The sequence below is a fragment of the Haemorhous mexicanus genome, chromosome 14 (assembly GCF_027477595.1).
Source record: "Haemorhous mexicanus isolate bHaeMex1 chromosome 14, bHaeMex1.pri, whole genome shotgun sequence".
NCBI classification, from domain to species: domain Eukaryota; kingdom Metazoa; phylum Chordata; class Aves; order Passeriformes; family Fringillidae; genus Haemorhous; species Haemorhous mexicanus.
The window spans coordinates 12,543,000-12,556,172 of NC_082354.1; the positions used below are offsets into that span (position 1 = coordinate 12,543,000).

A 13,173-nucleotide genomic window follows, 5' to 3' on the forward strand; every position below is an offset into this window, starting at 1 on the left:
CACAACATTAACTATTTGATTTTTCATTTTCTGTAAATAATGGCAATTGGGCTCTTCCCTAGAGGCTGAATTGCTGAAGGTTGACTTTTTCAATATACTGTTTTCCATTACTGCAGAGGAACACAAAGAGAAATGTCACTAAGACAGTCTGATCCCAGCATGGGTCCCCAGCTCTGTGGTGGCACCACTTCTGTTCCTGGCGCACTCATGAGCTCTTAGCTCCATGTTTCAGAAGCAGAGCTGGAGACAAGCCCCAGTGCTGGGCAGGAGGAAGAGTAGGAGGAGAAGGAATGCTGCCCTTTATGGAAGTTATTTGTCTCTCTTATAATGTGATACCCAAGTATTTCAAATCTTGTGGATCAAGTGGATTGTGATCCAAAATGATGATACTGATTTTTAAAATGACAGAATTTTCTGGAAAAAAAATGCTTTGAACTGTTTGTATTGGGCATTATTTTCTGAATAGTCAGTGTTTTTTTAAATTAACTCATGTCTTTTCTCACAATTACTTATGGAAGGAAATTTTCCTTGCTCAAAATTTTCAGGCTCAAAATTTTTCCAAGCTGAAAACTTTAACATACTTCTAGAACTCTTGAGGAATAGGAGTTGAAAGAATTGCATTGCAAATATGTAAAGGCTTAAAGTAAAAGTTTCCACTTTAGTATTTGTATGAAAATTTTGCCCATTATGTTTTCAGCTGTGGCACATGTCTGACCACATGGAGCAGAGTTACTGCTCAGCATACAGAAGAAAACTGAAAGGATCCATGACATTTCTGCCTGGAAGCCAGACTATATGTTCCTGTGAAAAGTCCCCATTTTGTTGGGAAATGCTTGGTGGTTTCAAGGAATAATACAATTGCCCAGTAGTCTCCTGTGTTCCTTATAGTGCTCTTGCAAACAGCAGGCTGAACATGATTTGTTTTCTTACAGACAACAAAGAATATGATGCTTATCTTTCATACACCAAAGTGGACCCTGATGCATTAGATCGTGATAATAATGAAGAGGAGCAGTTTGCACTTGAAATTCTGCCAGATGTTCTAGAAAAGCACTATGGATATAAGCTCTTCATTCCAGATAGGGACCTGATCCCTAGTGGAAGTAAGTATTTCTGACCTTTCAGTTTAATTTCTGTCTGTTGTGTCACAAAGGCGCCTGGACTGTGTGATAAGTACCAGATATGGAAAACCTTGGGAAGTGGTTGCAAAGATTGGAAAAGTTTCCTCAGCACTGCAAATGTGAATTCTCTGTTAGAGCTTGTTCCTGCACCACTGAAATTGGAGGGAATTTCCATTGAAATCAATTTGCCATTGATTTCAGTGGGGGCAGGAGCTGAACCTTCCTGCAGGGAAGGCTGCAGCATTGCAAGCAATACCAAGTCCAAAATGTCTACATCAAACACAGGTCACTAAGCAGGAAACTTTCTAAAAGGATTTTATCATCTCTGTTATGTGATTGCAAATGGGATTATTTGGTTTTTTTCAGTGATTGGTTGTTTTCTCTGCAGCAGCTTTACTAGTAAAAGTCATCTTTTCTGTTGTCTTTTGGGTTTTTCCTTAACTTGTGAGTCTCATAAGATTCAGCAGCACCTTTGGATGTCTCTACTAAAGGTCAATGCTTTCCTAGTGGTAGTTGTGGCATTTCTTCTACCAGACTCATTTTTGAGCAAATCAAAAAAACCACAAATCATATCCATTGTGTTGATGAATTTTAAATGCACAGTATGTTTGCTTTAATATCACATTTATTTGAGTGCTACCCTTGTGAAAAATCAGCTTTTTTTTTTTTTTTTTTTTTTTTTTTTTTTTTTTTTTTACAAATTCCATCTCCAAATCACTTTCATAAAAACAATAGAAGAGAACATGAACTTGTGTCTGTATGTGCTACTGTGTAGGAAATACGAACAAGAGAACAAAGCAATGGCTGTAGTGGAGCAGATGTCTCCAAACATGGAATAGCTCGAGCATAGCTGCATTACAACCTGCCTGCCAAAAGACTTGGAACTGCTGCCTCACTGTGCCAAGTGCCAGTGCCTGACCCAGGAGTCAGAGCCTGTTTCTTCTCTGACCTTTGAGAGCACTGGAAACAGAGCTCTGAACCCTTTAGCACTGGGAAAGAGGAGTCAGAGCCTCACCAGAGAGCACTGAAAAGCTGTGCAGGAGGCTTGAATTTATCACAAGCATTTCCAGCTCTTAGTTTAGAGCTGATTCACTACTTCTTTTTGTCCCTGCAAGGTGTGAGTTTTTCTCCCATAGTGAGAAATTACAGAAAGGGGACTTGGCTCATAGCTTTCTTATTTCTTACAGTACAACAAATTATATCAAATTTTTAGATATTATTAAGAGAAAATACAACTTTCTGTGGTAAAACCCACAGAATTGTTGTAACATAGCAATTCTGCAAGAGAAACTAAGAAGTTTAAAGTTAACTCTTCAGTAATAACTATGCTGAAGCACAGATTAAGCTGAAATGAGATTCTTTTTTCCAATTGTTGTTCCAGTCAGCATGGTATTTTATTTTTGTCTATTTTTGTCAGCAAGGCACTCAGCAAATACTTGCCATCACTTTGGGTGTTCATTAAACCTCTCCTGAAAATGTAGGGTACCTGAAAATGTCAGTTCTCATTTATGAACATTCACAGATTTAATCCTTCTTCTTTCCTCTCAAACTCACTTCTTCAGTGTTATGAAAAGCCCTGATTCTAACACATGGAGCTTCAAGAACGCCTAATCAGACATAATGACAAGGCAGAATAAAATGTGGAGCTGAAATGAGTGTGATTTGCATGCTTTAGCTTTGAAAAAGATATGGAGGAAAGCACTTTATTTCAAGAGGGGCTAGAGGGAGGGTGAGGGGATGGGGAAGGAGGGAAGACTCGGCCTCCAGCATCTGTGAGCTCTCCGTGTGCCCTGGAGTAGGGGAACGTGCCTGTGTTCTGCCTAATACTCACCCCTCTCACAAGGACCTGCAGTGCTTAGTGAAGGCAGTGTGATGTGGAATGGGCCTGCTAGAAACTTCAGAGCAAAACATAGCATGGTTTAGAGTGACTGTCTCAAAAAGTGGCAGATGGGACAAAATATATCTCTCCAGGGTAGATTTCTGTAGAAAAATGGGGTGTTGATCACAGCTATCATTTTATTTTAGGAAATATCTCTTCTCACATGTTTCACTTCCTCATCTTTCTGGGTAAATTATTTTCATCAATGTAATCATTTCCCACTCTCTGCTCTGATGTGTGTCCTCCTGTATCCTGTGTACCTTGGCGTGTGTCACCCCAGCAGTGCAGCCAGGAGCTGTGTATGGCTGATGCTTCCTGCAATCCCTGCAGTTGTGAGGAGCTGCCACGGGAGGGTGTGCACCATTCGCTTCCTTCTTGGCATGCAGCAGCTCCTACAGCTGCTCCCTGCATTTGAGAGCAGGCAAAAAATAGATTTGTCAAATACTATTTCATTAATTTTCTTGCACAGCTCTGCAAACAGCCTAAAATGCTGACTTGGGGAAAATTCAGGGACAAGTTTGGTTGTGTTTTTGTCCAGCTGGTTCATTGCTAACCTCTGGGGGAAAGATGTGATGGGCTCTGCATGTCCCTGTGCAGCAGAGGGAGAGATTACAGCCAGATGTGCTGTGGCTGGGACATGTCCAAGCACTGCTTTCAGCTCTGTGTCTGGTTCAGGGATGTCCATGAACTGCTGCGGTCCCCAGGAGGACAGAGGTGCTGGCTGTGGGGACTGAGGCCACTTCTTCTCCATTGGGAAGCAGATCCCAGGGCTCAGGTCAGATGGGGCTGAGTCATGTTTTGCAGTAGGTGCTGGTTCTGAGCCCTGCTGGGGTACAAAGTTTATCCCAGTAGAGCATTTTGTCCCAGGGGGAGGGAGAAGCACCCTGAAGGATGCCAATGGCCTCAGCAATGCCTGTCACACAGTGGCCAGCAGGGACCTTTGTGATGACTCTTGGTGCTGCCTGAGAGCAGCATGGATGGATCCAACTCCCTGAGCTGGCAAGATGGAACAGAATCCCACACAGCTGTGGGAGGCAAGACTGGTGACCCAGCAGGGAGATATGGCAATGGAGACCAAGTTTGTAACCCAGGAACTGAGTTGCATGTTATGGGAAGTGCTGTAGCAGCTATTTTTTCTTAATGAATACTCTCTGGTCCTAGCTGAATGACTGTTCTACATTCTGTCAAAGCTGACAGCACACACACCTCCCTGCCAGGTAACTTAGGTGTAATTGGACAAGTTACCCTGCATAAGGAGACTGGGATCCCTGAGATGCACTTGCACTTCTTACTGAATTCCTGAGCAGTTCTCATTATTTTCACCCTGTTCATTTTCAGGGCTCTTTTTACAAACCCTTTCCCACAACAAACATTCAAGCTCTGTAAGATTTTTTAATTCAAGGTTAGGAGAACTGAGGAGGTTGAGTAGTTGGCAGGGGGTTAACAGGACGAGTTGTTTTCACCTGAGCCATTTTTTGTCTTGCCAAGGATGATGTCTGCAGTGCAAAATATCTGTTTGCACTTCACTCTTCCAAAATCAGGACTACAACAGAGGAACGTACTTTTCTCTGTGGTTTCTGCAAATTATTTTAAAACCTGAAAGTGAAGAGGTAAAAATTGTCAAGTTAGACTTTTAATACCAGCAGAACATATCTATTAGAGCATCATCTAGGTATTCTCTAAGCATATGTGCATTTGGTCTTGACAGGATTGAAAAAAACACCAACAATTCACTCCAGCTCAGCCCAGGATATGAAGATTAGGCAGTGAAAAGAATGGTGATGGAATAAAAATATTTGTTTACCTGAAAATGAGAAGTTCTTAGTACAAGGGAAGAGTGTCTACGTCATGTGATAAAAAGAACACAACAGTCAATATTGTAGTTCTGGCACTTTGTTGTTTTGTCTGCCCATCTGTGTGGTTTTTGCCTGGGAAATTCCAGCTTCCTGGGCTCCTGCATGAAGGAAACCTGGTTGGACCATGTGTCTGGATTTCCCAAGGAGCCTTTGTAAAGTATAGGATACCATTTCTTTGGTATTCAGCTCCACAAACTCCTTTCAGCAGTCCCTGGTTGTCTGCTCTGTATGAATCTTACTTTTAATGTCAGGCATGGATGAGGGTAGAGATAGAGATACACATGGGTGTCAGCTGATGAACAAAAGGCAGAAGGGCTGCCTGTCCTATGGTGCACTAATCTGCATTATTTGTTTCTTTATGTTAATGTCATCAGCTGTCCCTCAGCTCATCCTGGGATTGGGCTCTGTCTGGGAAGGGGCCATTACTCTGCTTTGTGTTTCAGCTGTTCTGGTCCAAGCTAAGAGAAGCAATAGGAAAAGCAAATAGGAAAAGCAAGACACAAAATCATTGGTGTTATAATAAAGTAATCAGACTCAGGGTTTGGGAACTATTCAGCTAGGAAGCCAGGACTGAATTAGTCTTCTATAAATAACTTTCTCAAGTGATGGTCACACTGCCAAACACAGAAAAGCTGGTTATTTTCAGAGTGCCAGGAACCAACCAGCATGGTTTCATGGTAGATACTCTTTGGTTCTCATAGTGCTGCAAACCATATTTCCCAAAAATATCCATAGGATTTTATATTATTTCTAGTGCTTTTTTCCTTCTCCCTTAACTCCTGCAAATCATCTGAATCTGGTTAGTCAGTCATTTCTTTGTGTAAGCAACTCTGCGCCCATAGTATTCATTAATTTCCTTGCTCCTAGTCTGCTTGCATATTAGGTTTCCTTCCAACCTGTGGTTAATATAGCTCATTAAGGATTCCATAGGCTGTTACACATTATTTAATTCAAAAGGGATGCATTTCTTGAAATTCTCTTCTTCAGTGGCTCAAACTCCAGTTCAGCGTCGTTACATGTAGACAGTGTTTGGTGAGCACATTCTTGCTGTCAAGACAAATTTGCTTGCCATTTTCTGGCAAGACTAAAACAATGTTTGGGTTTGGGTATAACACTTCTTCCTGTCCCTTCCTCCTTGGGCATTGCATTGAACATGATGCAAGTAAATTACTGATAGAGCCACTCACAATGTGATTTTTTTTTTTTTTTTTTTTAACCTATGGGAATTGCTAACATTTTGGGAAGAGTTTTGTACCATACTGCAAAACAGTGTTTCAAGGAGGAGGGAAAACAGTCAAAATTTAAAATGTGTTTTTTCAGTAAAAACAAGTGGGTTCGATCTAACACAGACATCTTAGTTTTACATTCTAATTTATGATAAAATACAATCCCTGGGACTTAAAAGTGAATAATTCCATACTGGCTTCACCAAGACAATGGTTTTTCTCCCCTTTCAATGAAGTATCATTGAGGTTGGCACCTCCTGCAGCAAAAGCAAAGTTACAGTGAAATTATATTTATCTGATGGAAATACATTACTCTGGAGCTTTACAGTTGATGCTACTGGGTGACATCATTCCTGAAGTCCCTATTCAGTTTTTTTCTTGCAAATGAAACTGAGCCATTGCCTGACAATAATTTCTTAGTTTGCTGGAAAGGTGAAAGCAACACTTTCTCCATACCACATTGTAATATAGCTTGCTTGGATTTGGTACCTTCTAATGGAGTGAACACTTGGGACAGACAACTGAACCTGCGGGATTTTGGGAAGTCTCCAATTCTAAAGTAAAAGGAGAGCAGATGATTTAGCAACTCAGAAGTTTATGCAGTCACATTGGTACCACTGGGAAAAATAAAGCTGGAAATTCCAGGGACAGGAATCTGTCTCCCCATGCTTTTCATCATAGAAATGTGTAAGTGGTGCAAATTTGACATATTGTAGAATGAACCGAGTGGAGCCACTGGCTAGTGGGAGTACTAAGTACTTCTGGACCAAATGGCTGAAGTTTGGGGTCCCAGTTTCTTGTAACTCAGTGTACTTTACCCTCAGTGCATCAACAAGTCCCCTGTTCATTGGCCATGTCCACCAGTGACCAGCTGCAAACTGGAAACTGTGGAGTTTCAGGGATCACCTCAGGACCGTTTGTGAAGGCGTTCATTACTCAGCTGAGGACAGAGCTCTGACGTGTGGCAATACCCAGTAAGGAAGGTGGGCATCCAAAAGAGACATGAGAAGTACAGAGGAGAGAAGTGTCCACCTAAGAAAATAGGGAATTTCTCCCATCTTCTTTCCACCCTGTTTGCCCAAGGCAAAGGCTGACAACTCTTTGATTGCTATGGTGTGATGGATTATTGCTGGGGTGTCACTACTGAAATGATTGGTGCTGGATATTTGAAGAGATGAAAGTGGAGTGATTTTTTTTTTGTTTGTTTTGTTGGTTTTTGTTTTTTCTCACTTGGATGCATTTGGATATGCGTGGCCGTGCTCAGCACTACCCTGGACATATGGTACTGCCCAGTATTGTGTCCTGCAGGGAATTGTCTTGTGCATAGCAGTGTTCTGAGTGTTTGGAGGAGGGATGAATATGTCTCAGGAAAGATGCATGATAGTTTGTTGTTTTACTGTATCTTGCAGATTCAACCTCTAATGATGAAGCTTCCCACCTAAATTCTTTCTTTTTGGGAGCAGAAAGAAAGGAAGAAAATGAAGAGTCTGAGCTGTTGATACATTGGGATAATATCTTTCCATTGTATTGAACATTTCTACCTTTCCTTAAGTTTTGTTTCACCAGTTCTGCTTATCATTTTCTCATTGTTGCTGATTCTCTCCCCGCTCCACTGCCTCTCCCATGGATTTTAATGTTGAATTTTTTTTCATTAATGAGTAACTATTTTACGCAGAACAATGGGGGGGTTCCTCATAAAGTATTTCAAGAAACAAAAAACAGAAACAACTGTAAATGCTGCATGATTAAAAAGTCATAAACCATTAACTAAAAGTCAGGATTGTTGCATAGACATTTGTAATGTATGTGTATGTCTTAAATTTTTGTGTGTCTGTGGGATGTTTGCAATTGCCTCTTTTTTCCATTTGTGAAAGAAATTCTTCTTGCTGCTAAGTGGTGAAATAAAACATTGGTAAAGGCAGATTTGATGCTAACTATGCCTTCAGTCTCATGAAAATAAGCTATTTTAGAATGTTCCTGTTGGCCTATTTTGTAGCAATTTACTTTACTGGAAGTGGTGTGAATAAGCATGCTGTGGTATGGTGCCTGGGACTATAAAATGAGTCTTGCAGTAACAGATGTTGATTAATGATGTTATTTGTAATTATTGTTCTTGCTAGAGGGCAGATATGTAAGAGAGGTCCTGCCCTGTGCTGAGTAAAGATCTGTTCTGTGCAGCTCTTGTGTCCAAGTCTTCATTTCTAACACATGCTTCTCCTCTGTGGTCAGGCAGCACATTCCCAGTAGCATGGTCAAGAGGTTCATGTAGTTTAAAAACACTGATATGCTGTCTCAAAGCTTGCAGTTGTAATGCTGTGCAACCAATGAACATTTTCTGCCCTTAGTGGTTTTGTTCAAGGGATTTAAGTTTTCTGGTCTTGACCTAAAACCCATTGAAGTTTGTTGAATGAAGTCTGTTCATTTGAATGGGTTTTTGATCAGGTTTGTAAGTAGATCTCTTTCCCATCCTGTTCCATGTCAGACCAGTGTATTTGGCTTCTCTTCCCTACCATCCCTGGGATAAGTGAAACTCAGGGATCAAAGTCCAACTTCACAAATGTTTTGAAGTTCAGTAAACTGGCATCGTGGAGCTGCTGATGGGGCTGGCATTTCTGCTTACACTGATCATTTGCAACTACTTGGCATGCATGAATAAAAGAATTCTACTATTTTCTTTGTCACTGATGTCTCAACAAATAAATAATTCCAATATGTTTAAATTTTCCATTTGTTCCTGTCACTTGTGAAGTCTCTGTTAATACCTTGGGGTACATAGAAGCACAGGTTTGTGATACTAAAACAGACCACTGAGCCACAAAGAATATTCTTATGCTTTTGTGGTTACTACCTAAAGAAAAAGCTCCCATGATGCTTCTATGCAATAGCACAAGTTCTGCATGTGACGAGGTTTCATTTCTTTTTGAGCTTTTGCAAGTTATGGTTCATATACCCTGCAGCACCTCATGTCTTTGCATCTGGAACACGGGAACCACTCCCCAGAGCCTGCTTCCCTCAGCACAGTGTTAATCATAACCAATGTTAATGTTAGAATTTACACAAACATTGCATTGATTTTGACCTATATTTTTTTACTAAGTGAACTGAGTTTTTATTCACTAATGCACCTACACAGCAAGGGTGTTATGTAAATGTCATCCTGCTGCAATGAACAGGGGAAAATAGCAAAGGATGGAGGGTGTTATTAAGGAGTTTCCTATGTGTAAATCCTATGTCATAAATAGAAATATTTTGCGATACACAATCCTATTTTTGACGGAGTATATTGAAATGCCCATTATTTTAAATGGTGTGGATCAGTAAAATGCAGGATTTTGTTATACTTGATTGCAAGCCTGATGTTTTAATACAATAGACTTCTTTATTCTTTACTCTTTCTCTCTTTCTATAATTTGTAGCCTACATTGAAGATCTCACAAGATGTGTTGAGCAAAGCAGAAGACTCATTATCGTGTTAACTCCAGACTATGTTCTCAGGAGAGGATGGAGTATTTTTGAGATGGAAAACAGACTCCATAACATGCTAGTCAGTGGAGAAATCAAAGTTATTTTGATTGAGTGTACTGAATTAAAAGGGAAGGTGAATTATCACGAAGTGGAATCATTAAAGCACACCATCAAACTTCTCTCAGTGGTCAAGTGGAAAGGACCAAAAAGCAGCAAACTGAATTCTAAGTTTTGGAAGCGCCTAGTCTTTGAAATGCCAGGGAAGAAAAAGGAGATGGTGTCTCGGCATCAGGTCCTGGATTCTGCAGAGCAGGGCCTCTTTGGAGACCTCCAGACTGTGCCCTCTCTTGCCGTCACGGGCACCTCTGCCACGCTGGTGGAGTCGCGGGCGGGTCTGGGCGGTTTCCAGCAGGCAGACTCCGCGCACACCAGGCACTACTGCCGCGGCCACGAGTGCGACGTGTCGGCGGCCACGCTGCCCCTGGCCTCCATCAGCAACCACCACACGTACTGTAACATCCCCCTGACGCTCCTCAACGGACAGCTACCTCTCAACAACGCCATCAAGGACCCCCAGGAGTTCCACAGGAACAGCCCCTTGCTACCTTTGTCGGCCAAGGAGCTCAGCTTCACCAGTGATATCTGGTAGAAGGTCAGGGCTCTTTGGAGATGCTTCATGGCCACCATGAAGAGACGCCTGTAAAGAACTTTGCCCTACCCGCATGGGGTGAGAAAACCTATTCAAAGCAGCAGCACACTTGTTTGCTTTTCTACTTGAACTTTTTTGTTTACATTTACAAATTATTGACGAAGGGGGCATTCTTTTGTAACTCAGTAATGTCCTTCCTGTCTTTTAATGTACAGTTTTATTGCTTCTTTAAAAAGGAGGGGGGAGAGAAAAACGCATCCCATCACTTCACAGTAGGTTTACAATCTGGGACGGATAAAAGGTCACTGTGTACGATCTCCAGCATCCATACATATTCAAGTAACAGTATTTGGAATACACAGAAGTTGTTGGCTTTTTCATACAGGCTACAGTACAGTTTGAAATTCTAATCATGCTACAAAAGTTAGTATCTCCTGCACAGACCACAGGGGGTGAATCATCTTGAAAAGGAAGGAGAAGGAAACCTTCCTGGTAACATTGTCTTGCAAATACTTCTTAGAAGATGCCCAGCTGAAACAATGCAGACAAAGCTTTATTAATAAAGTGCATAGCAACAATTACAAAATAAATCACCTGCTCCCATCAGCATCTCTTCATTTTATTATTGAGGCATGTTCAATGGTTAGCAATGTGGTTTTATTAAACAACTTACTAGAATACTGGAAGATGTTTAGGAGGATTTTAAACAATTTTTCTGTCAACTACAGATTATTTCACAATTTTTTGCAGATTTTTAATGACTTTTTCCAAACAGTTTAAGTATAAATGTAGTTGTCTAATGGCCAATTCATTAATCTGAAATTTCTTAAGATCTAAGATTTGTAGTAAAGTAATTTTATGTAGGATTTTTTTTCCAAAACCAGTAGTTACAATTTGAAATTAACTGGGTTTTGTGAGAACATCAGCAATAGAAATCTACAGCAATATTCAGAGATTAAGTGCTGAATTTTTCAGGTTTACTAGTAGGTCTGACTTAGTTGCAGTGATAATCACCTGAAACAGTTTTCTCTCTTGTTTATCTACCTGCCAATTTATGTACCTTTTAAATATGGCAGAAGCAGGAATATTTCTGCTCTCTGTGTAACTAGTGAAAAGTGATATTTTTAAGCAACTGGCAAGGTCTTGCATTTCACACTTGTGTGAGTGATCCCATCAGTCAAATAGGATTCTGTCATTTAGTATTCCTGCTGCTGATGGATGAGAATTGTTCCACAGGTGCTCAGCATCAGGGATTGCTGCTCAGCAAGTACCAGGATGTTTCATGGAGATTTCCACACTCAGCTGGGTAAGGGTTGCAGAGTCAGGCTATGGAGACAACTGCATTAAAGCTCTAAACAATGAAGGCAAAAGCCAGTTTTGCAGGTTTTGGCATGGTTCTAATGAAAACACAGCAGACATGAGAGTTTTGTCTCAATAAGATCTGCTGGAGCAAGTTCCCAAAAATATTTTTAAGGCAGGCAACCTTGCCTGTGCTTCAGTATGTCTTTAGCATTTTTCTCTTTGATTGCATGAATAAAAGTTAGCACTCTGCACTCAGCTGCCTGTGGTTTCATCAGCAAACAAATTCAGTAAATCCTTGACATTTTGCAGTTGTTCCTAAATTGTACCCTACAGTCAAATGGAAACAAACACTGACCTAAGACTTAAAAGTATCCAGAATTGGCCCAAAGGCCATGAAAATGATCTCAAATGTGCAATAATTCATAGAGGTCAGTATTTTTCCATTGCTTCTTTCCCCAGTTCTTTATTCTGTGCCCTCCTTCACCAGTCATTGTCTGTAAGATTTTTCATTAGGTTCAAAATAATACATGTTTCTCTAATTTCTTTCTAATATTATTATGCATTTGACACTAACACTGAAAGTGGAAATCTAGAAAAGATATTAATTTATTACACAGCATAGAACTATAACTTGCTCTTTTGTGAAGTTAAGTTCCAAACATAGGTGTTTAATAGACGTATTTTTCTACTGAGAAAGAAAGCGATTTTACCTCCATTAAAATATATGTATTTCAACTTCCTCCCAAAAATTTACAAAATTTGCACTGTTTTATAAGTGTTACAGACTGTGTTTACACTGGCTATGTTCTTTAATGCAAAGTGTAATTAAAAAAAACAGAAAAAAATCCTAAATGAAAACCCTGCATGAAAAGAACTGCATATGTTTAAATGAAAAGCTGTACTTTTCATTATTTTCCTTCCCACATTACTCTAGAATCTGATTACTTCACATAGAATGTTCAGTGAGATTTTAAACCTGCTAGTTCTGTATTAAGCATGCAAACACAAAAAAAAAAGAAAGAAAAGAAAAAAGCATATGCAGGTTGGTCTGCTTCTTTTATTTACAAGGATTTAATATCGGTAGCAAATTCATTTACCCGATGATAATATGTCTCAGAGCAGTAGTTATCCCAAAGCAAAATGCAGTCATGTTTGCATTGAGGAAACATGAAAAGAACAGGTTTTCAGTCCTTTTGCAAAAGCACACTGAGTGTCTGTGTATCGATATCTTTTAGTTATAGATGCCAAGTCACAATTTGCTTTAAGATTTCTGAGTGTATGTTGAGTACTTCAACAATATATCCATGAATCAGACATGCCTGTACCCCTGTGCTTTTGGTGTGGGGGTGGGGACTGAGCTCGGGGGCCTCTTGTTGACTCAGTTTGTGTGATGCCAGTACAGAATCATAGAATTGTTAGGGTTGGGGAAGATCTCTAAAATGATCAACTCCAGCTGTTAACCCAGCTCTGCCAAGCCCACCACTGACCCAAGTCCCCGAGTGCCACAGCCACATGGTTTTTATACACCTCCAGGGATGGTGACTTCACCACTTACCTGGGCAGCCTGTGCCAGTGCTTGACAGCCCTTTCAGTGAATAATTTTTTCCTAATACAATCTAAGCCCCCCATGGCACAATTTGAGGCCATTTCTTTGTGTCCTGTTGCTTGTTACTTG

General features: G+C 40.4%; 1 protein-coding gene across 1 annotated transcript in view; it reads left to right on the forward strand.

Annotated features, from left to right (window-relative positions):
• The window catches only part of IL1RAPL2 (interleukin 1 receptor accessory protein like 2), a 343,260-nt gene extending 330,448 nt beyond the window's left edge, over nucleotides 1-12,812 (forward strand). The window contains exons 10-11 of the mRNA XM_059859469.1: nucleotides 933-1,103; nucleotides 9,499-12,812. Coding sequence (XP_059715452.1) covers nucleotides 933-1,103; nucleotides 9,499-10,196 — 869 coding nt within the window. The 3' untranslated portion in view covers nucleotides 10,197-12,812. The remainder of the gene's footprint in view (nucleotides 1-932; nucleotides 1,104-9,498) is intronic.
• The last annotated feature ends 361 nt before the right edge of the window (nucleotides 12,813-13,173 follow it).